Below are 26,147 nucleotides of genomic sequence, written 5' to 3'. Positions count from 1 at the left end.
TACTCTGTCTCTTAGAGTTTGGTTTGTTATTTTTCGTAAGACTTTCATTTCTGCTGTTTCCAGCAGTATTTGTGTCTTCGCCGTATCTGCTCTTGTTTCCTCTGTATACGTCATTATCGGTCTTATTGTTGATTTATATATCCTGGTTTTCGTTTGCATTGTGAGGTATTTGTTTCTCCAGATTGTGTTGTTGAGACATCCTGCTGCTCTCTTCGCCATGTTCACTTGTTTTTGTACATCTTCTTCCATTTTTCCGTAGCTTGACAGCATTATTCTTAAGTATTATGTTTCCATCACTTGTTCTACATATTATGTTTTTATTTACGACCAATTTACATCGCCTCGGTTCCGCTGATACCACTATCGATTAAGTTTTCTCTGTTGAGATCACCATGTTGAATAATATGAGAGCCGTGTCTTCGAATTCTTTAATTAATCTTTGTAGGTCATCTTCATTTTCGGCTGTTATTATGGCATCGTCGGCGTAGCAGATTATCTTTTCCTTTTCCTTTTCACATGTCCTTTTCTCCCATTCTATATCCTCTCCTTTTTTTAACTTTCTTTATGATTTCATCCATTATCAGATTAAACATTAATGGGCTCAGCGAATCTCCTTGTCTAATGCCAGTTTCATACTTGGTAGGTTGCGATAGCTTTCTCTTACATCTTACCATAGCTATGCTATCTTTATGTATATTCTCAATGGTTTTTATTAAATCCAGTGATATTCCCTTTTCATATAGTAAATGTATCGCGTCTCGAATTCTCACTCTATAAAACGTTTTCTTCAAATCTATCAGGCACATATATATTATACTGGTTTGTTGTATTCCAGGGACTTTTCTTTTATTTGTCTTATTACAAAAACTGCATACGTGCATGCTTTTCCTGTCCGAAATCTTTGCTGTTCCTCTTGCAGAGTCATGCGTTCGTTTATTTTTGTCGCTATAATTCTTGTTGTCTATTTGAGTGTTGTATTTAAAAGATTTATTGCTCGATAATCATTTGGGTCTTTCTTATCTCCTTTCTTGAAAAACATCAGCATGATCGCTATACTCCATTCATCTGGTATTCTGTTCGTTGTGATTATTTTATGAATAAGAAGTTGCAGTTGTTGTACAAAGTGATCACCTCCATATTTTAAGAGTTCATTTGGTATTCGATCTTCCCCTGGTGACTTTCTATTTTTTAATTTGTTTATTCCTTGTTTCACATATATTTGGGAGATTTCGGTTTTTTCATCAGTTACTATATTTGGCGTTTCTGGTAAAGATTATTCGTTTTCTTTTTTAAACATTTCTGTCAGGAAGGCCACCCATGTATCCTCATTTATGTGTTCTATTTCAACTAGTTCTTTCATTTCGCTTCTTTGTTGTCTTATGAAGAGCCATACTTTGTTTCTGTTGTCCGTAAAAATCCATCTCTAGTCCTTTTGTGAATCTTTCCCAGTAATCTGTTTTTGTTTTTTTTACCAATTGGTGGGTTTCAGTTCGTACTCTTTTATAGTCTTCATATGATTCATTCGTTTTTCCTTACTTATATTTTAGGAAAGCTTTCTTTTTTTGGTGACATTTTTGTTTAACCTCTAATGTAAACCATGGTGTTTTAGTTGACCACTATTTATTTTTGTTTATTATTTTCGTTGAAGTCCGGTTCTGGCATTGTTTAGAACAGTAGCATCGAAGTTACACTCGTAATAAATTGGCTATTTTTAGCGAAAACAAAGTCATTTAATTAAAGTGATTAACACCAGTGTTTAAGTGAACAAACAGGCTTCTGATTACCTAAGTAAGTTCTGAAAATTAATCGACTATTTAATTAATTTCCGTATATTGTCCATTTTTACGATAAGGATATACCATTTATTTACATCTATATTTTATTTAATTCGAGAACAAAAACAAGTCCTGATAAGAACTGTCGCTGACAGGGCAAACGCCAAAATACAGAGGCGGCTCCAGAATTATTCGAAATAAAGAAAAGTGAGAAAGAAGCAAGGTAAGCTAGCTCTCGTACGGGTTGGGGCTGGATTGAGCAGGTCTTTAACACGAACTGTACGGGAGACGCGGAACTTGTGGAAACTCTCACTAAGAAGAAATGGAGGAATTTATAAAGGAACTGCGGGAAAAACTAGATAGAATGGAAGATAGAGGAATGAGAATAGAAGAAAAATTAGATGGGATCCAAAGTGAGCTGGAACAACTAAAAAATACGAATCAGGAACTTAAAAATGAAAATGAACTTCTCAAACAAGAGCTGCATCAACATAAAAATAGAATAGAACAAATAGAAAGGGATATGAAGAGAAAAAACCTGATAATACACGGCATTGAAGAAACAAGCGATGAGGACACACAAATACTGGTAAACAAAGTACAAGACATCATCAACAAAATGGAAATACCTTGCAAAGCCAACCAAGAGGTCACAGAAATTAGAAGAATAGGAGACAAAACTAGAAATCCTGAAAGACCAGTCCTGGTAGAGCTAAGAAGTGGGAATACAAGAACGGAAATTCTTAAAGCTTCATGGAAATTAAAAGGCTCGAAATGGTTTGTTAACGAAGACTATCCAAAAACCGTAATCGAACAACGCAAAACACTTATAAAACACATGAAAGAGGCAAGGATGAAAGGGTACAACGCAAAGATAAAATATAATAAGTTAATAATTAACGGAGACGAGTACGATATAGACCAGGTCAAAAGATGGAACAGCGATTCCGAAGATTTGAGAGATGATAATATGACAGAAACTACAAAGAATAAAACTGGAACGAGAACAGTGAGTGAAAGATCACCAAACGGAGACACAGAACTAGATCCAAGAGAAAAAATAAAGAAAGTAAACGAAAATCAAACATTAAAAAACTAGAATTGGAACGGAAACACATTATGACGACAATGGCACGAAAAATGGACAAGGCAATGATACAAAAGGATATGAGAACAAGCAAGATTAGCAAAAAGAAAGAAAGAAAGGGTAATACAAAAAAGAAAAAAAGAGAGGGAGGTGTTATAAGAATAGCGTCATGGAATATAAGAACATTACTTAGAGCAGGAAAACTGGAAGAAATTACATCAGTTCTGATACAGTATAAGGTGGAAATAGCAGCACTGCAGGAAATTAGATGGAAAGGGAAAGGACAAATAGATCAACAGAATAGTACCTTCATATACTCAGGGGAAGAAAAGCAAGGACAACATGGGGTAGGATTCATAGTAATTGGAAATATGAGAGACAAAATAATGGAAGTCAGACTAATAAACAAAAGAATAGCTTACCTAAGGATTGAAGCTAAACAGGCAAACATATCCCTACTAAATGTTTATGCACCGACAGAAAATGCGAAAGAGGAGGAAAAAGATCATTTCTACGACACTATGGAAGAAGAGCTAGAAAAAATACCAAAAGAAGATGTGATATTGATATTGGGCGATTTTAATGCACAAATAGGAAAGGAGGATTATATACAGCAAATAGCAGGCAAACATACAATACATGAGAAAACGAATGACAACGGGCACAGAATATGCAATATGGCGACAGGAAATAATATGTCTATCAGCAGTACAATGTTCAAGCATCAAAGAAAACACAAAGTCACATGGGTTTCTCCAGACCAAAAAACAGAGTCACAAATAGACCACATATTAATATCGAAAAGAAGACAATCAAGTATAATGGATGTGAGAAGCTACAGAGGTGCATGCGGAGACTCAGACCATTTCCTGGTGGTAGCAAAGCTGAGACAAAAGATGAAAGTCATGAGAAGGCAGAAAGAGAGGAACAAGAGGTGGAATATCGAAAAATTGAAGGAAGCAAAAGAGATACAAAAGTATGAACATGAAATAGGTAAAAGAATTGCCGCACTGAATAAGGAAAGAGATGATGTCGAAGAAATATGGGGTGATATTAAAAAAGCAATTAACCACACGGCTGAGACTACATTAGGGACGAAGCAAATTACAAGAAAGAAGGACTGGTTCAATACAGAATGTAAAGAAGCAGTTGAAGAAAAAGTAAAAGCACGAAATCAGTGGATGCGGACTCACAAAAATGAACATAGAGACATGTACGAGCAAAAAAGAAAGGCAAGCAACAAAGTAATAAGAGAACAAAAGAGAAAATTCATGGATAGTCAGTTGGAGGAAATTGAGGCGGAAAGTAAGACTCAGAACACCAAGAAATTCTACACAAAAATCCGAGAACAGAACAGAGGTTTCAAACCAAAAGTAAATGGAGTTAAAAATAAACAAGGGCAAATAGTAACACAAGATCAACCATATATGAAAGTCTGGATGGAACACTTCAAGGAGTTACTGGCAGAAAATGAAACAGAAGAGATTACAGAAATGGAGGAAGAGTGGGAAAATAATGGAATGAAGGAGCCAACACTCGAAGAAGTAATTGAAATAATTAAAAATAACAAAAACGGAAGAGCACCCGGAAAAGATAACATAAACAGCGAACTCATAAAACTAGGAGGGAAACCGTTGCATAGGGAAATACACAAACTGATAGTAAACATCTGGAAAGAAGAAAAAATGCCAAAAGAATGGCAAACAGGCCAAATAATAACGATACATAAAAAGGGAAACCAACAAGAATGTCAAAATTACAGGGGAATAACATTACTGAGTACAGTATATAAGGTATTGTCAACCATAATACAAAGAAGATTACAAGAAGCAGCAGAGAATAAGATTGGTCAATATCAGTGTGGATTCAGGAAAGGAAAATCCACAATAGATGCGATATACATACTAAAACAAATAATGGAGAAGGCGAACGAAGCTAACATAAACTTAGAAATACTTTTCGTAGATTTTAAACAAGCTTTTGATTCCATCAAACGAAACCAACTATTGGAAATATTAAAAATGCTACAGGTACCGCTTAAATTAAGAAAACTTATAAAAATGACGATGAGCCATACCAGAGCGACTGTAAAAACGCAAATAGGGGAAACAGAAGAGTTTGAAACAAACAAAGGAGTGAGGCAGGGTGATGGTTTATCCACAACACTATTCAACATGGCAATAGAATATATTACCAGAAAAATGAACAAAGGTACACTCAGAAATAGAGGAGGTCAAATTGTAGCATATGCCGATGACGTTGTGATAATGGCAAAGAGAAGAGATATATTAACGCAAATGGTAGAGGAACTCATTCAAGAAGGAAAAACAGTAGGTCTGAGTATTAACGAAAACAAAACAAAAATTTTAAGATTAGGGAAAAATCCTACTAATAGAGAGGTTAAAGTGGGAAGATACAAATTTGAAGAAGTAAGTAAATATAAGTACCTGGGAGTCATGCTGTCAAGTGATGGAACAAGAGAAAACGAAATAAAAGAGAAAACATTGGCAATAAATAGAGCATTCCAAGCCAACAAAAAAATGATAAAAAGCAAAATATTAACAAAAACTACTAAATTAAGGCTCTATGAAACGTTAATTAGACCGACATTAATGTACGGAGCAGAAGTGATGACAATGACCAAGACAGACGAAGAAAATTTGAGAAGAACTGAGAGAAAAATAATTCGGGCAATATTAGGACCAATAAAAACAGCAGAGGGTGAATACAGGAGTCGAAGAAATAACGAAATAAATGAGGAATTGAAGGGACAAGATATAGTCAGGAGAATAAAGAGACAAAGATTGAGATGGCTTGGGCATGTATGGAGAGCAGGAGAAGAAGCGATAATAAACATAGTGACAAAGTGGTCTCCGGCCGGAAGGAGACGAAGAGGAAGACCGAGGTCCAAATGGCTGGAAGAGGTGAAGCGAGATCTAGAGGGCATGGGTATTAGAAATGCAGAAGAAAAAGCAAGAGACAGAAGGAGCTGGAACCGGATATGTAATGCAGTTTAAGAAAGAGAAGAACGGAGGACTGATCCACCTCGAAAACATGGATCTAGAGAGCCTGTAAAGGCGGCGCTACCCCCACGGGGGTGTTTTAGCCACTATATATTATTTTCGTTCCAAGGGCTTCTCGGCCAGCGTCCAGAATATTTTTCTTAAATTTTCTCCAGCTAGTATCTACGTTGCATTCATTTTCGATACTCTCCATCTTTATTTTCTGTTCTAGCTTCTTTTGATATAACGATTTTATGAAGTCATCTCTTAAATTTTCTATTTTTATTATTTCCTCTGAATTCGTTTGTTTCATCTTCTCTTTCCATCTTTCATTGAATCTAATTTTACCAAGTACCAAATAGTGATCGCTTCCCACATTGGGTGACGTCAAACTTCTCACATCCACTATCTGTTTGTGGTGAATATTTCTGTTTGTGACCACATAATCTATCATTGATCTATGTAGTTAATCTTACTCTTGAATTATAGGATAGTTGTTTTCTTTTTCAGGTCACTTTGATTCTCCGATCAAGCACGGAATACAATACTTGATCAATACTTCCCAATGTAAAATACCAAAAGCCAATCCATACAGCGCAGAGATTCTTGAGTTTGTTTCTAAAGAACCATATGAAAAATGTTCGAATAAAACTTTGCTATCGTACATGAACAAAACGAATGGCATTGTTACTTTACATTTCAACCGAAGCGCACAAAGAGAATACAGTAGTTATTTCAGCATAAAATGCTGCTATTCGAATATTACTAGGATTAATTATGAAACAAAGGCGGATGACCAAATTAAGTAAGTAGTTATATCTTGGGTGCTAGGACAAATAGCCCGATCAGGGAACGCAAAATTTTACGAAAACCTCCTAAAAAAAGAAAGTAAGGATGAAAATTTGGCAATAGGTAGTTGAAATTGTCTATTATTATATAAGAAAAATTTTATAATTCTACATTCCCTCCATTTTACAAAAATTGGAAAATACGGGGTGAAAATTTTTTTCTCGGGGGTGAAAAAATATATATTCAAAATAAGTCCGGAATTGGATAAAATGACTAATTCTAAGTAACTTTTGTTCTATAGAGTTTTTGAAGTTATACTTCTTTACCGGCGATAGAGGGTGAATTTTTATATGTTAAAACCTATCAGCCCGGCGCATGCGCATTATAACTTTGTTCTGATTGGATGTTCAAATGACATGTCAAAAATTATCCGATATGGCAGCTGTAGGACAGCTGTGGTTTGGAGGTAAAGGTAAAGGTAAACAAATGTACAATATATTTGTTTTATTGTTGTGAGGACAGAAACAAAAAAGTTTATAATATTGTAGTGACTTTTAAATAGTTTTTAAAAGCAACAGGTACGTAATAATTGTTAGTGTATCATGGGTATAAACCTACCTATTTGATCTGCCAAAATACATAGTATGTAATACTTTTATTTATATAATTTGATTACCATCAAAATTTCTATCAATATTCACCTAATATATTGTTTTCTTACTCTATGTTTTGTTGTATTTTTTCAATTCTAAATCATTTCAATTCAAAATTAAAATAATTTGATCAATTTTCAAAATATCAAAATATCACAAGTTTAATCTGTTTAGTTAGTCGATCTTCGTAAATAATGACACATAGTGTCCGTGGCTAAGCGTTGAAGGCGAATGAATTCCAATACCAACCGCGCTTATCAGCGCTGGTTCGAGTCCCAATAGAAACTTTCTTTTTTGTTTTTTTTTTAATACATTTTATGATTGTAAGTATATTTATTATATAATTGTATTTTCAGAAAATACGTATTTAGTTAAAAAATTTTTCGACCATTAATGTTCAGACATCATTTGTGGCTTGTTTAATGTTTTTGTGTGTGTTTTATTCTTTTATTATTTTAATTTTTGGCACTGTTCTAATAAAAATGTTTGAGAAGTAGTAAGTATAAATTAGTTTAATATTTAAACAAAATATAAATAAAAAGTATATTAATTTCGTTTAAATCATATAATAGAAGCAAAACTTCTTACGTGCGTACAAAGTACACACACATTCTTTTTTTACTAAGTCAATACTTTTCGAGTTATTTGCGAGCGAATGTGTTCATTTTTAACCAAAAAAAAAAATGTTTTTGGACGGTTTTTCGGAGATAACTTAAAAAGTAAGCATTTTAGCGAAAAATATATCTTATAAAAAACTGAAAAAAATGGTGTATGCGTGAGGTCTACAGACCCAGTAGAAGCAGAGTTGCAGCTAATGAAATGTAGGTTTTTCTTCGTCAAATTTCAAATCGAATATTTCAATGTGAAATAACCAAAAAACGGAGCTCTTTTCGGAGAAAATTCATTACAACTTTTTTAAAGTGTTTAAAAAAAAGGTTTATTTTTGTTTTTTAAAAAAACAACATTAAAAGTAAGTGAGTTACGCTCAAAATATTGTTGGTCCCTTTTATTTTTTGGTAAAAAAATGGCGAAAATCACCCCTTAATTAGCTTCTCAAATAAAATTAATCGTTACCGCTTCACAAGTTACTTTTCTTATGTATTGTTTATATTATCTATAAGTTTCATTGGTTCAAAGTGCTCAGTTTTGAAAAAAAAAAATGGCTTTAAAATAAAACATTTTTTTTTAATTTTGAAGAAAATCGTAATTGTTTATGGAATTGACTTAAAAACAAAAAAACAATTAGGAAAACCAAAAATCTCAAAGAGTAATAAAATGTACGTTTTGCTTTTTGAAGAAAGGTTGTTTAGAATTAGTGATTTTATCCAATTCCGGTGTTATTTTGAATGTATTTTTTCATCTTCGAGAGGGGGGTAATTATCCCTGGACAACAAATCCCCAGGCAAAAAGTCACTACAAAAAATCCCCACAAATAATCCCCACAAATATTCTCCGGACAAATAATCCCCACAAAAAATTCTGGACAAATAATCCCCACAAATTTTTTTAATGAAATATCCCCACAAAAAGTCCTGGACAAAAAATTCCAAAGAAATATTTTCTGCCGAATAGTTCTCTAAGGCAAGCCGCACACCAACGAAACATGAAACGAAAAACATGAAACATGAAACGTAGAACACGTTTCATGAAAATTAAACACGGCTAAACAAATCTTGAAGTCCGCCTACCAATGAAACGAGTGTGATTCATGCTCATAACACATTTTTATTTTCGGAAAATTTCATAAATGGCCTGACGTCTATTTGTTTAGCAGTGTTTTATTTCCATGAAACGTGATTTACGTTTCATGTTTCTTTGATGTCTAAAAGCCTAAAAGTTTTGCCGTAAATGCAATCGACGCAAATGTTTTTCAGTCTCAGTGGATGAGAGTTATAGCAATCGGCATGAAACCGCTTTTATTTGATTAGCAATCAAAATTAAGCATGAATTGTAATTTCGATTACCAAACTTCGAGTTCCAATTGTGAGTTTTTTCAAAAGATATGGAGAATGAGGGAATCATGTAATCATTCGCTTAAATTAAATCTTTTGCTCACTCTGCTTTGAATAACTCTCTTAAAAACATTGCCTATTCGTGATGATAACTGCTGGTCCTGAAACGATAATCTTTATTGTAACAATGCAAAAAAACTTTTTTCTTTTTGTAAATCTAACGTCAAAACGTTTAGTCATTAGTTTCAATTCAATGCAGGCAACATTTGAAATTCTAATCATTATTTTCCTACCGAAAAGCGGTTTCGTAGCGATTGCTATAACTCTCATGCACTGAGGCTGAAAAATATTTGCGTTAATTGCATTCACGGGAGAACTTTTAGAGAACTTTTCTGCAGCAAATATTTCTTGCGAATTGTTTGTCCGGGATTTTTTGTGGGGATATTTTGTCCAAAAAATATGTGCGGATTATTTGTCCGAAATTTTTTGTGGGGATTTTTTGTGAAGATTTTTTCTCTGGGGATTTTTTGTCCAGGGAAAATTTGTGGGGAATTTTTTGTCCAGGATTACTACCTTCTTTCTTAGATTTATTTTCCAAACTTAATTAAATGAACGGTCAAAGTAATTATTGAAATTAAAGCAGTATGATATTCTTTTTAATCTTCATTTTCCTCTAAAGCTGGAACGTTTCTGGTTAGTAGTAAGAGGTAAACATAATAATATCGATGCTAAGTGAAAGGTGTCTTAAATCTAATCAGTAGGTGTTCCAAAGAGAACTCTCAGTAAATCGTAATAAAACGACACATTTCATTTTTACTAATAAAAGAAAATTAAAAAATCTAGTTCTGGAACAAAAATGAAGTAGCATGCTCATTTCGCAAATATCACCTCTAAAGTGAGAAAGACTCTCTAGACGCACTTTTGCGTTTTGGCAAAACGTGGAGACTCTAAAACTCTAAACTCTAAGCCTTAAAATGATCTATTGGACACATATACAAGGTTGTTAGAGTTGTAGTTAGGTACTTATGCTGCGCTGCTTTAGAGGAGTAAATCAACGCAGCAAAAGTTATATAGACGGGCAAAAAGTGAAAGGACTAACTTGAACAGCTAGACCTTTCTCACATAAAGTGTAATAAGAATATCCATAGAAAGTGTCTTTAGGCTAACTTAGACTCAAAGGTGTATTACCTTCATTAGTATGGAATCTGGTTATGGACGGACTGATTGGAATGCTCAACAGGAAAATATATTATAAGGTCCTGGGCTATGCAGATGATTTGTCATCCTGGCGCAGGGCAAATTCAATACAACGATCAGGGATAATACGCAACAGGCCCTGAACGTAGTATCAAAATGGACAAGCTAGGTAAGATTGTCCGTAAGCCCTAACAAATCTAAAATAGTAGCCTTCACCAGAAGGAGAAAATTAGAGGGAATAGGACCTGTGAAACTCAAGGGATTTCCATAAAGGTGGAGGGGAGGTAAAATACCTCGGATCCATAACAGACCCGAGGCTTAACTGGAATCAACACCTAGAACGAATAACCAAAAGAGCGGTGGCCACTTTAATGGTGGCCAGACGCACACATTTAGCAAAACATGGGGACTTAAACCGGACATGAGGTATTGCATATACAACATGATAGTAAAGCCCACAATACGTATGCAGCATTGGTCTGGTGGCCAGAGGTGCAGCAGAGAAGAGCTACAGAGATGTTAGAAAAGATAAAAGGCTTGCTATCTCAGCATAATAGGTGCAATTAGAGGCACACCAACTGCAGAAATAGAAGCCTTACTAAACGTTCCTCCCTTACACATCATAGTAAAGGGTAAGGCAAGGATAGAGATGTATAGACTGCAGGGAAATGTAACTAAAACTGCAATGGGCAAAGGACACTGCAGTATCAAGGAAATATGCGGAGATCCGATATGGGAGTTGACAACGGACCATTCAATCCCCAAATATAAAATTGAAATACCTTGCCAGGTGAAAATACACTCTAGGGAGGTATGGGGAGATCCTGGCAGACATTCAAAGTAGGAGGACGACACCTGGTATACAGGTGAGTCTAAGACAGAAGATGGGTCGCGACCAGGAGTACATAGTGAATATAGGGACTACAACGGTTCCATCCCACTAGAAAAAGATACCTCTGTATTTCAAGAAGGGGTATATGTAATCCAGCACTGTACAAGGATAAACAGATTGATGACTTATACTAATAAGAGAATCAGGAACTGTTCAGATAGCCAAGCGGCCTTGATAGCTTAAAGAACCAAGAATAACCTCCAGGCTTGTATGGGAATGCCGCGAAGGATTTGACACCCTGGCGTAACATAATGAGGTAAACCTCATCAAGGGTGCCTGGACATCAAGCGATCGCTGGCAATGAGAAAGCTAACGAACTTGCTAGACGAGGATCAGCAACAAGATACTTCGGTCCAGAACCGGCACTGAGTGTGCACAAAAGCACATTCAGAGATCGGTGATGATCAGTACTATCAGAAGCCGTAAAGGTCGTATTTAAATTTTTGAAATTTTTGGGAGTTTTGGGGACGAGAACGAGAAACACGGAAGGGCCGTAAAATCCACACCCTTGGACCAGAATGGAGAGTTGACATATGGATGGGCGAGTCTTTTCCTAAACTTTAAGATGGGATTTGGCCCAATTTTCAATTCAGTCAGATTTAGAAAATCGAAAATTTCGTGTATAATATATATAGTCCTGTCGCCAGGGGGGGTACAACGGCCTCGTTAATTCAGATGGACTTAACCAAGTTTTTTTTATGTATTTTGACCCGTAGAACACGAATTTTTTGGGTAACAGTTGATCCGGATGTCGATAAGATTGTTATAGACCAAGAACTTGAGGAATCAAATAACAGCGATTTTTGGCAAAACAAAACAATATTTTGTATTTTTTGGGTCATTTTAAGCAAAAAATATTTCTACAAGTTTTTTAGTAGGATGCACAGTTTTCGAGATAAACGCGGTTGAACTTTCAAAAAATCGAAAAACTGCAATTTTTAAACCCGAATAACTTTTGATTAAAAAATAAAATAGCAATTCTGCTTAGCGCCTTTGAAAGTTCAAGTCATATTATGTCGGTTTTGATTATTTGCATTGCTAAAAATTTATTGTGTTATTGTTAAACAAAGCTACAAACAACTAGTGCGTGAGTGATGTTTCTATGATTTCTCATTTAAAATCGAACGAATAGGTAGAATAGGTACTAGTGCAATCAAGACTATTTCTACGTTACATGCGTTAAAACGCATGTAAAAGCACGGGAAACCGTACGTGTTTATAGCTTTGTTAAACAATAAAAAAATAAATTTTTACCAATGCAAATAATCAAAACCGATATAATTTGACTTAAACTTTCAAATGCGGTAAGCAGACTTGCTATTTTATTTTTTAATCAAAAGTTATTCGGGTTCAAAAATTGCAATTTTTCGATTTTTTTAAAGTTCAACCGCGTTTATCTCGAAAACTGTGCATCCTACGAAAAAACTTGTAGAAATATTTTTTACTTAAAATGGCCCAAAAAATACAAAATATTGTTTTGTTTTGCCAAAAATCGCTGTTATTTGATTCCTCAAGTTCTTGGTCTATAACAATCTTATCGACATCCGGATCAACTGTTACCCAAAAAATTCGTGTTCTACGGGTCAAAATACATAAAAAAAACTTGAGTAAGTCCATCTGAATTAACGAGGCCGTTGTACCCCCCCTGGCGACAGGACTAATATAGTGTCGCATCTAGTGCTGTTGTGCGCCACTGGCGAAAACTGCCGTTCTCTGGTAATATAACGTGTATATCTATAAATATCGAATGTGTATATCTATAATGTTAAAAGTGTAATGTTTAATAAATATGGATATAAGATTAGCCCTAATTGCCAAGTGATTAAAACCAACATTAAGGAGTTATCTAACGATTTACATAATTCATAACATATTTTATTAACTCAATTTCTATTTTATAATTTATATGTAATTTTATCTGATTCATTATCTGTGCTTACTGCTATTCAAACACCTCAACTACCTTGTAGTACTTCTAATCCATACATTTTTTTAATAAAAAAAATCTTATTTGAAATTAATAAACACATCCAAAAAATACAACTTATGTGGATCAAAGCACATTCAGGACTTACACATAATGAACATGTAGACCAATTAGCTAAAAACTCCCTCATCCATGGAACAGTAACCAAATATCAGCCCAGCATTCTAGATGCTTTTGCTTGTTTAAGAATTGAACAGATGAAGAACTGGAAAACGCACTGGGAAAGGTACTGTAACATATCAACAACACAATACAGTTTGATACAACCGATTATTCCGGAAAAACCTTGGCATAAGAATTTCACACTCCCTCGCAAATACATATCCACCATCAGTAGAATTAGATTTGGGCATGCATGTTATCCTGCACATTTATTTAAAATAAACATATTAGATTCGAATATTTGTCAAGAATGTGAGGTTAAAAGTGACTTGAACCACATATTTTTTGAATGCAAGAAGCATAAACACCTAAACAATCACCTAATTAAAAGAATTATAGACCAGAACATCCCACTTCCTGTAAATATTCTCTTTATTCTGTAACTGAATAAAAAGAAAATTTTTGACTGTTTGGTATCTTTCTTGTCGGATAGTAAAATATTATTGTAATTAGTTCTAGGTGTTTGTAAAATATGTTTAAAAAAAATTGAAAAAAATAAAAAAAAATAATAAAAAATGAAACAAAAAAAAATAAAAAAAAAATAAAATTAAAAAAAATTTAAAGAAAAAAAATCACTAAGAGGATTTAAACCTCCGAGGAGTTGAACCGGGTTGACATCTTATCGTAGTGACAAAAAAAACAAAACAAAAAAGAGTAAAAAAAAAGAAAAAATACAAAAAAGAATGCATTTATTTTAATATTAACATTAATATTTTTATTTGTAAAATGTATACACTGTGTTCTTGATAAACATTAAGTAGTATAAAATATACAGGTTGTTTCATTAAAATTGTCCATATAGTAACTGGAGAAACCTTAGCATAAAATACGAGGATTTAACCTAAAACACTTAAATAAAATGTGGTTCCTTACTGAGTTACAGGGTGTTTTATCTAAAAATTTAAAAAATATTTTTGCTCAACATTGTAAAACTATTCGATGTATCCTTTTCAGACTTGGCAGGAAGTATAGGTGCTGTACAGACTACTAAATTGTGTTAAACAAACGTTTCTGTCTATTACCAGAGGCGTACGACGGGGAAAGTAAATGGTTGACCCTTTCCAAATTCTACGCCACTGGCCAAATTGCTATTTTAGTTCAATTTTTGGATTCTCCAATACTTTCTAGGAAAATACTGTACTCTTCATTCGTAACGATAAAGTCATTAGTTTTCGATATATTTGAAGTTAAATATGAACCGACACGGTTATTTTGATTAATGTATTGTATCGATTAATTTTTAATTTCAAATATCTCGAAAACTGATTATTTTATCGTTACGAATGAAGAGTATATTATTTACATGAAAAGCATTGAAAAATCAAAAAATTACACTAAAATAGCAATTTCGTAATTGGCGTAGAATTTGGGAAGGGTCAACCAGCCACTATCCCCTGTCGTACGCCTCTGGTAGTAGCTAGAAATGTTCATTTTTCTTAATTTAGTAGAGTATACAGTACCTACACTTTCTGCCAAGTATGATAAAGATACGCCAAATAGTGGTAAAGTACTGGGTACAAATAATTTTTAAATTTTAATCATATGAATCATACCATAAATTAATCAAAATAACTGTGCCGTTTCATATTTAACTTCAAATATCTCGAAAACTAATGAGTTTATCGTTACCAATAAGGAGTATATTATTTACGTAGAAAGTATTGACGAATCTAAAAATGGCACTAAAATAGTAATTCCTCCAGTGGCGTAGAATTTGAGAAGGGTCAACCATTCACAATCCCCTGTCGTACGCCTCTGGTAGCAGCTAGAAACGTTTGTTTACCATATTTTAGTAGAGTGTATAGTAGTCGCACTTTCTGCCGAGTATGAAAAGGATACGGTGCATAGTTTTAAAATGCTGAGCAAAAATAGTTTTTAAATTTTTAGATAAAACACCCTGTAACTCAGTAAGGAATCACATTTTATTTAAGTATTTTAGGTTAAATCTTCGTATTTTGTGCTAAGGTTTCTCCAGTTACTATATGGATAATTATTAATGAAACACCCTGTATTTATAATATTTATTAACATAGTATGTACATTAGCTGTAATGAGTAGGTAAATAAGAAGTAAAACATTGTAATATTATTATAATAACCATGTTTTATGAATGACTATAGTCCAAGCAAAAAAAAACTCAATTTCTCATTATCAATAATAAATAATAATAAGTTTCTAATTATCGCTCTTTTAACCGGAGTTAAGTTTAAGTATTTTTAACCGGATTTATGTCATAAAAATTATCTTTAACGATTTTTTCTGTTTTAGGCTGACTGATTGCATTGCCTTCGAAGATTCAGTAGAAATAAATTATCCTTACGTCAGTGTTAAATGTTCAACATTTTTTAGTGAAGTATACAGCAACGTTCACGCTACAACTTTTTCCATCTCTAAAGAACCCAAAAAACCTGGCGGAAAACCAAAATTTAGTATTATGATGCTCGGAATAGACAGCGTATCAAAATCTAATTTAGAACGCACCATGCCAGAAACCTTCAAATGGACTGAAAGTAATATGGTTAGTCTTAAGGGGTATAACAAGATCGGTGACAATACATTTCCTAACTTGATGGGAATACTAAGTGGGTATAATGTGGACCAGTTATCGACGTTTTGTAACCGCACCATAAAACAAAACCATTGCAGGTTAATCTGGGACAAATTTAAAGAATCTCAATACATAACAGGATATGCAGAAGATGACTGCAATATTAACACGTTCCATTATCAACGTTTAGGATTTTTAGAAGAACCCACAGATTATTATTATCGTCCTTACTTTTTAGCAGCAGAAACTTTGCATGGTACTCGATTGAGAAGAAATATGATCTATTGTGCTGGTCCCGAAACGTCTGGAGAAAGAATACAAAATGCAGCTAAAGATTTCGCTGTTACTTTTAAGGACGTTCCATCTTTTGGACTGTTTTGGAGTAACAGTTATAGTCATGATAATATCAATATGCCAAGTGTCATGGATAAGAAGATGTTACAACTTTTGTCTAGTACTGAATTTCTAAAAGCCTTAAATAATACCATTTTCATATTTTTTAGTGATCATGGTTTCAGATTTGGTAATATTAGATTTACTGATACAGGTTGGTTGGAAGAAAGGCTTCCTTTTATATATTTCAGATTTCCAGATTTCTTTAAACATACTTATGCAAATGAATACAATAATTTTATAACAAACACAAATCGATTGACATCACCCTATGATATCCACAACACTTTCCAAAACATTTTGAACATCGGCAATGATTCTTACGTACCATCATGGAGTCAAGGATGTTCCAGCTGCCACAGTTTGTTTGCTGAAATTCCGGAAAATAGAACATGTAAAGACGCAGGTATTAGTCAACATTTTTGTACTTGCCAAGGACACACATACATCAAACAAGATCATCCCAAAGTGATAGATGTATCGAAATTTATTGTATATGAAATCAACAACATTCTACTTACAACTGAGGGGGGTTCATTATGCGCAAAATACAATTTAACTAAAGTAATGACCTCTGGTATGTCTGAACCATATTGGAACGAAGATCACAAATACGTCCACTTCTTTTTAGTTATGCTGGAAACAAGTCCTAAGGCTAATTTTGAAGCTACCGTCGAAGCTCCATATGAGGAAATAAATAATAATATTTCTACAACTCGAATAAATAATAGTTTTATGTTGTTAGGTGAAATTAGTAGAATAGATAGATACGGACCTGTGACAAAATGTATTACAGATAATGCTTATCTAAAGAAATACTGCTACTGCCGTAATAAATTGTAACAAAATTATATAGATGTTAAGGTAAGATTAATCGTATTTAACAGTATGATGCAAAACAATGGAATAAATTCATTATTTCAGAAACACACGACTTTTAACAAAAATTTTAAAACACGTCAATAGGGCTTTTCATCGATTGTCATTTGTTTCGAGCTCCTGTCATAATATGTTGTATAATCTGTGTGTAATATTAATATACACGGATTAAACGACATATGAAAGAAGCTCGAAACAAATGACTGTGAATGAAAAGCCCTATTGTAATTTTTGAATGGCCATCATTTGCTGTATACAGTTGAGTCCGCGAGTCTTTACCCGTGCGTCATTAATATGGCTTTTCATTGATTGTCATTTGTTTCGAGCTTCTGTCATGTGTCACATAATATTAATATATCTACATCATACGTCTTCGATTTGTATCATTGGTATATACCAATAACGTATGACGTAGATATATTAATATTATGTGACACATGACAGAAGCTCGAAACAAATGACTGTGAATGAAAAGCCCTATACCTGACGAGATAAAACACATACTTTTTATCTAGTATCATTCTCTTCCACGCATGAAACTAATGACAAATCAGCTGCCGCCTGTTATTAAGTAAAAACACATGTTATTTTTATGAACGATCTAGACTCAGTGCATTGAAAAGAGATAGGTACAAAGAAAGACGATTGTTTTCACATATTTTAAGTACAATTTATGACGTTTTGGTTTGTTTACTTTTGTGGCTGTCAGTTTGTTAAATTTTTTGCTTTTAATTTGTCGAATTTTTGCATTTTGAAGTTTTTTATAGTATACAAACAGTTGTTTTCACAACTAATTTTATATTGGAGTTAAAAATTTTATGATAAGTTTATGTTATTTTACGATAAATTTTGACAACGTACAAATAACCTCATTGTTGACACAGTTAGGGAATGCTTGTGTTTAATGTTCCGCCAAAGTGAATAAAATAACAAAAAAAGAAAATATGTTATCGAATTTTTTTATAAATTGTTTATTTATTTATTAATCAATTATAATAAAAGAATTTATTAAGCTACTTCAAATGTAGCTGTAATTATGCATCAAAATTTTAAAGCAAAATTTGACATTCTATTTATTTGATAACATCAAATTTTATACTATAACCCGTGATCGGAATAATACCCACTTCTGTCACTTACTGTTGCGTTTAGTAAATTTCTGACTTATTTCGTATGCTTTAAATGATGAAGCACGGGTAAAGACTCGGGGACACAACTGTACGTATTGGACCTTATTGCAGTTGAGTCCACGAGCCTTTGCCCGTGCGTCATCATTTAAAGCATACGAAATAAGTCGAAAATTTACTAAACGCAACAACAAGTGACAGAAAGTGGGTATTATTCCGATCACGGGTTATAGTATAAAATTTGACGTTATCAAATAAGTAGAATGTCAAATTTAAGTTTTGCTTTAAAATTTTGGTGCATAATTACAGCTACATTTTTAGCTTAATAAATTCTTTTATTATCATTGATTAATAAATAAATCAATCATTTATAAAAAATCCAATAACAAATTTTCTTTCTGTTATTTTATTTACTTTGGCGGAACATTCAACACAAGCATTCCTTAACTGTGTCAACAATGAGGTTAGCTTTGTATGTTGTCAAAATTTATCGTAAAATAACATAAACTTATCATAAAATTTCTAACTCCAATATAAAGTTAATTGTGAAAACAACTGTTTGTATACTATAAAAAACTTCAAAATGCAAAAATTCGACAAAATAACAGCAAAAAATTCAACAAACTGACAGCCACAAAAGTAAACAAACCAAAACGTCAGAAATTGTACTTAAAATATGTGGAAATATCCCCAATCGTCTTTCTTTGTACCTATCTCTTTTCAATGCATTGAGTCTTAATCGTTGATAAAAATAACATGTGTTTTTACTTAATAACAGGTGGCAGCTGGTTTGTCATTAGTTTCATGCGTGGAAGAGATTGATGCTAGATAAAAAGTATGTGTTTTATCTCGCCAGGTATAGGGCTTTTCATCGATTGTCATTAATAGTGTCACATAAGTGTCACATAATATTAATATATCTACGTCATACGTCTTTGGTTTGTATCATTGGTTATATCAATAACGTATGACGTAGATATATTAATATTATGTGATACATGACAGAAGCTCGAAACAAATGACTGTGAATGAAAAGCCCTATTAATGAGGCACGGGTAAAGACTCGTGGACTTAACTTTACGTTAGGTAATCAAAATTATGTAGGTACTCAGCTAACTGTGATGCAAAAGTATTGAATAAATTCATTATTTCAAAAACAGATTATTTTAGAAAAAAATTAACTACGTCAATTGTAATGTTTGACTGGTCAATTCTGGTAATCAATTTCTGAATATTATGTTGGTCTTGATGAAACAGACATTTTAGTGTCAATGATACCAAACCATCAGTATTTATAGAGTCGAATTAAAAAATTAATAAATATTCATATTTTAGATGTATTACTAATAATACTTTAGAATAGTGAAGTTGCCCGAGCGAGCTCGAAAACCCCGGGTAACGAGTTTTGGTTAATTATATAACATATAACCAATGTTCATAAAATTCCAGGGGTGGGATCAAGATGAGTAGAATTTTATTTTGCTGCCGTCACGTTGCCTAGCAACCGTCGATTCTAGCATTGTAAAATTCGTTTTGTGACGTCAGCAAAATATAATTCTACCGATCGTGATCCCACCACAGATTCCAGAGGAAGGCGTTGATAAGACCCTTAACGGGCACCAAGTACTCCGAAGACTCTTCTCGTTGTCATGTCATATTCAGCGACCTCGAACTCCCCGAGTAATGAGTTTTTGCTAATTAATATAAGTAGCGAATTTTCGCAAAACTTCAGTGAAAGCTATTGATAATACCCTTCGGGCACTATGTACTCTAAATAAAAAAATATTATTGTTTGTAGATTAGTTAGGAAGTAAAGTTTTAAATTTTTGGGAAATCTGCAATAAAAATCTTAATGTCTATTAATTTTAACGCCTGACGTTTTCGTAAACGTTTATTCACTTCTTCCGTGCTGAAAGAAAGAAAATATCAATATTAGTCGTATATTTTATATAAAATGTTAGTTGTAAAACCAATACGCTAAATTGTAGAGCTCAGGTCTTCAATCAAAAAATATATCAAAAACGATATGCAAAAAAACATTTCTCTTTTTGTTGTTCTGAAGCTATTTTCTTGTGGCATTTTTACAATTTTAACTATTTATAATGGGAAATAGGCCACAATATTATTAAAAAATGATTTTTATTAACGTTTTCGACGCCCAAATCGGGTGCTGTTGTCAAAATACAAAATACTACTAACATAAACAAAAATGTTGTTGCTTAGTAAAAAAAATTCTTCTAATAATTTATTTAATTTGACTCATTTATATCGGCAATTCAGATACATATGATACACTTTAAAGTAGAAGACTTTAAAATGATATTGCCAACATTTATGAGTTGCGTTCCTGGGACGACTTTACTGAAAGATAGTTCATTCGATTACATGAAATCAACCCTAACTCAAGAATATCCGTCACAAAAAATCATAGCATGTGATCTGTCTTTAAAAAGACAACCACATGCAACGGTGACATTAAAATTCTCGCGTTAGAGATCTCATAGTAGTCCGTTCTTTAACGGTAAAATATTACAAAACCTCTAAATTTTAAAGAACCGCTTGGATTGACATGAAATTTGGCATACACATAGCGAACAAGTCAAAGAAAAAAAGTGATATTGTGCCGATATGTGATTTTGCCCTGGGGGTGGTTTTCACCCCCTCTTGATGGTGAAAAAATATTCGTCCAAAGAAAGTCAGGAAATCGATGAACTGGCTAATTTTAAGTAACTTTGGTTCTATAGAGTTTTTTCACTAAGTAAATACTTTTCGAGATATTTGGCAGTGAATATGTTCATTTTTTCAACAAAATAACCACGCTTTAAGACGGTTTTTCGCAAATAACTCAAATAGTAAGTATTTTGTCGAAAAAAGATTCTTAGCAAAAATATAGCCTGTAAAAAATTTAAAAAAATGGTGTATATATCACGTCTCTACACCTAGTAGAAGCAGAGTTATAGCTAATGAAAAATAGGTTAATATTCGTCAAATTCCAAATGGAATACTTTAACGTGAAATAACCAAAAATGAAGCACATTTCGGAAAAACTCATTAAAACTTCATTTCTGTTTTATAAAAAAAAATTCTAGCATCAAAATTAAACAAGTTACGCTCAAAATAAAGTTAGTCCCTTTTGGTTTTGGTAAAAAAATCGAGAAAATCACCCCCTAATTAATATCTTAAATGAACTTAATCGTTACGACTTCACAAGTTTCGTGACTCTTGTATATATTGTTTATATGATCTGTAAGTTTCATCGGTTCAAAGTCATTATTATTGAAAGGGCTGTAGTTAAAAGTGGTTGAACGAGTCACTGATCACGAATGTATGCAAATTTAGAAACACCAAATCTCAATCAATTTTTGTCTAACAGAAAAACAAAAAAATAGATGATATCCAGAAAAGCAAATCTGACTTTTTTTGTTTTTCGAGATTTTTGGTATCTCTAACAATTTTTAAGTTATTTTGAAAAAATCATATTTTTCAAAATTTAAATTTTTAAAAATTTTACTTTGAAACCAAATTTTTTCAAAAATAAGCACTTTAAATCGATGAAACTTACAGATCATATAAACACAACATAAGTAAAATAATTTGTGGAGCGGTAACGATTAATTTCATTTAAGTTGCTAATTAGGGGGTGGTTTTCCCGATTTTTTTTTGCAAAAACAAAAGGACCATATATCACCAAAAGGACCAGGTCAATATCCAAAGCTTTTCTTTCAAACGCAATTCCAACATTGTATTGACTCAGAGGAGCCATTCTTTTTTGGTAAAATCCGTTACTCGTGGTGGCAGTACATTTGTTACAGCAGTCCTTCTGCCTTCTTTAATACAAAATGTAACGTATACAGTTTCATTTTATTGTTTGAAAATTTGGTTTCTTGAGTTAGACTTCATCACATTACTACCAAGCCATATATTCTTAGGTAGAGTGTTGTGTTGGTTCCTATCCTTACCAACAAAAAGAGAAATTTTAACTCTTTATAATGGGAAATAAGCCACAATATTATTAAAAAATGATTTTTATTAACGTTTCGACGCCCAAATCGGGTGCCGTTGTCAAAATACAAAATACTACTAACATAAACAAAAATGTTGTTGCTTAGTAAAAAAAAATTCTTCTTATAATTTATTTAATTTGACTAATTTATATCGAGTAGTTTATCAACATTTCAACAACATTCAAAACAACCAACACATTGAGATCTATTCTATCTAAAACTAAACCTAACAATGAACAAGAAAGGACAAAGAATTGTATTTATAAAATACCTTGTGAATGCGAACAGTTTTATATAGGTGAAACATCAAGACCATTAAACGTTAGAATAAGTGAACATCAATCTTATATTAAAAATAGAGAATTTGATAGATCTCAAATATGTCAACACGCATGGGATAATGAACATAGAGTTCAGTGGAGAGATTCAAGTATAGTCCTGAAAGAAACAGATAGTAAAAAGAGAAAAATCAAAGAAGCGGCTCTAATTATGCTAAACGAAACCAATTGTGTCGCAAATTCCTCGGTGGAATGCAGTAGGATGTGGATACCCATACTGAAAGAGGAAGTCAATAGAAAGAAAATACCACAATTAGTAAGTCAATAGTCGAGTTAGTACATATTTTATATTTTAGTATTACTTATATATCCATATATTATTGATATTATTTATAATTTAAACAAAATTATGGTAAAGTCAGAAATTGTTATTAATTTTGAGAGTAAATTAAATGTAAGACCAAATACTTACGATGTCGGGATAGTATCACGAGGTTTTTTCCTGGTTTTCCCTCGTGATTTATAGTCCATTCTTTCACGGTTTTTGCTCTAAATTTTAAAGAACCGCTTGGATTGACATGAAATTTGGCATACGTATAGCTTACATGTCAAAGAAAAAAAGTGATATTGTGCCGATGTGTGCTTTTACCCTGGGGGTGACTTTCACCCCCTCTTGGGGGTGAAAAAATATATGTCCAAAATAAGTCCGGAAATGGGTAAACTGACTAATTTTAAGTAACTTTTGTTCTATAGAACTTTTTCGCCAAGTCAACACTTTTCGAGTTATTTGCGAGTGAATATGTTCATTTTTCAACAAAATAACCACATTTTTAGACGGTTTTTCGCAAATAACTCAAAAAGTAAGTATTTGGTCGAAAAAAATGTTCTTAGCAAAAATATAGCTTATAAAAAAGTAAAAAAAATGGTGTACGCGTTAGGTCTCTGGATCTCGTAGAACCAGAGTTATAGCCAATGAAAAATAGATTCATATTCACCAAATTTCAAATAGAATATTTCGACGTAAGATATCCAAAAAATTAAGCACTTTTTGGGAAAAACCCATTAAAACTTTTTTAAAGTGTTTAAAAAAAGGTTTATTTCTGTTTTTACAAAAAGTTTTTAGCTTTAAATTTAGCAAGTTACGCTCAAAATAAAGTTGGTCCTTTTGTTTTTGCAAAAAAAAATCGGGAAAACCACCCCCTAATTAGCAACTTAAATGAAATTAATCGTTACCGCTCCACAAATTATTTTACTTATGTTGTGTTTATATGATCTGTAAGTTTCATCGATTTAAAGTGCTTATTTTTGAAAAAATTTGGTTTCAAAGTAAAATTTTTAAAAATTTAAATTTTGAAAAATATGATTTTTTCAAAATAACTTAAAAATTGTTAGAGATACCAAAAATCTCGAAAAACAAAAAAAGTCAGATTTGCTTTTCTGGATATCATCTATTTTTTTGTTTTTCTGTTAGACAAAAATTGATTGAGATTTGGTGTTTCTAAATTTGCATACATTCGTGATCAGTGACTCGTTCAACCACTTTTAACTACAGCCCTTTCAATAATAATGACCAAATTTTCAAACAATAAAATGAAACTGTATACGTTACATTTTGTATTAAAGAAGGCAGAAGGACTGCTGTAACAAATGTACTGCCACCACGAGTAACGGATTTTACCAAAAAAGAATGGCTCCTCTGAGTCAATACAATGTTGGAATTGCGTTTGAAAGAAAAGCTTTGGATATTGACGGGCCATTTTCAGAAATTGATAATGGTTGCAAATACATATTGGTCGTGATGTATTACTTCATGAAATAGGTCGAGATCTCCTCGGTTACAGACCAGAAGGCTGCCACTATGTCCAATATGTTGACAAAAACTCATCAACCAATTAGTAGGATGCTTTTGCAGATCCATAGTGACCAAAGCAGTAACTTCAGGAGTAATCCATTCCAAGGAACCTGCGATATAGTAGACGTAATGAAAATAAAAACTTGGTTGAACGAAGGAATATGACAGTTGCAAGTATTTGGCAAAAATGGTGTCCAATCACCAGCCAGACTGGGACCAGTACCTGCCGTTCTTTGCAATGACCTGCAGATCCGCTGTTAATGAATCAATAGGCCAAACACCAGCAAAAGTTCTATTTTGTTGCGAGATGCAACTACCTTGTGTTCTAGAGTTAAATGTCGGCATTGTTATGAGGCTATTTCTATGTGGCATTGTTGTAATTAACTATTCTAATTGGGAAATAAGCCACAATTTAACTTGAAAAAATAATTTTATAAACGTGTCGACTTCCACATCGGACGTTGTTGTCAAAACACAAAATATTAATAAATTAAACAAAAATGTTGCTTCGTAAAAAAACCTTCTAATAATTTAATTTAATCTGACTCATTTATATTGGCAATTCAGACATATATTATACATTTTAAATAAATAAATAAATAAATAAATACTTTATTTTCTTTTAGCCAAAGAATTAGTCAAAAGTAATACATTAAGTAAATATAACAAAAAAATAAACAATTTCACTACACAAACTAAATTTTAAAGTCTTCTACTTTATTATCAATATTTATAAGTTGCGTTCCTGGGACGACTTTATTGAAAGATAGTTCATTAGATTTATTACATGAAATCAACTTTAACTCAAGAATATCCGTCACAAAAAATCATAGCATGCGATCTGACTTTAAAAAGACAACCACATGCAACGGTGACAGTAAAATTCTCGTGTTAGTGATGCCATATTAAATATTCTATTTCCATACTGCAACTGTCACCGTTGCATGTGGTTGTCTTTTTAAAGACAGATCGCATGCTATGATTTTTTGTGATGGATATTCTTGAGTTAAAGTTGATTTCATGTAATCGAATGAACTATCTTTCAATAAAGTCGTCCCAGCAACGCAACCCATAAATATTGTCAATATCAGTTTAAAGTCTTCTACTTTAAAATGTATGATATATGTCTAAATTGCCAATATAAATGAGTCAGATTAAATTAAATTATTAGAAGATTTTTTTACTAAGCATTTTTGTTTAATTTATTAATATTTTGTATTTTGACAACGGTGTCCGATGTGGAAGTCGAAACGTTAATAAAATTATTTTTCAAGTTAAGTTGTGGCTTATTTCCCAATTAGAATAGTTAATTAATAATGTCGACCGGGAGAAAATGTAGCTGATGAAGATTATGTGAACGAATTACGAAGAAGAATGGATGATATACAAGCGTTGGTCCGTTTCTATTTTCATGTGGCTAGTGATAGAGTGAAAAAACGAAAAAACAGATATTATACTGTTATCAGAAATTTCTTAAAAATGAAGAGCATTAGTATATTATTCAACGAGCATGTAATGAGGGTTATTACTCACGATAGTGAAGTTTGAGACACGAGCCGAAGGCTGTAAT

At 32.7% G+C, this 26,147-nt stretch overlaps 1 protein-coding gene across 2 annotated transcripts in view; it reads left to right on the top strand.

Annotated features, from left to right (window-relative positions):
* Positions 1-17,755, top strand: part of LOC114336644 (uncharacterized) — a 48,727-nt gene extending 30,972 nt beyond the window's left edge. The window contains exons 1-3 of one of the 2 annotated variants that reach the window (XM_050651622.1): positions 1,658-1,788; positions 6,375-6,669; positions 15,765-17,754. In XM_050651622.1, the coding sequence (XP_050507579.1) occupies positions 6,530-6,669; positions 15,765-17,280 (1,656 nt within the window). In that variant the 5' untranslated portion in view covers positions 1,658-1,788; positions 6,375-6,529 and the 3' untranslated portion in view covers positions 17,281-17,754. Of the gene's footprint in view, positions 1-1,657; positions 1,789-6,374; positions 6,670-15,764 lie in introns of those variants that run through there. The other variant, XM_050651621.1, reaches the window with a different exon arrangement.
* Positions 17,756-26,147: the final 8,392 nt, after the last annotated feature.

The sequence above is a fragment of the Diabrotica virgifera genome, chromosome 5 (genome assembly GCF_917563875.1).
Source record: "Diabrotica virgifera virgifera chromosome 5, PGI_DIABVI_V3a".
NCBI classification, from domain to species: domain Eukaryota; kingdom Metazoa; phylum Arthropoda; class Insecta; order Coleoptera; family Chrysomelidae; genus Diabrotica; species Diabrotica virgifera.
The sequence above is the reverse complement of the archived record's forward strand: the minus strand, read 5'-3'. Positions and strand labels throughout refer to the sequence as shown.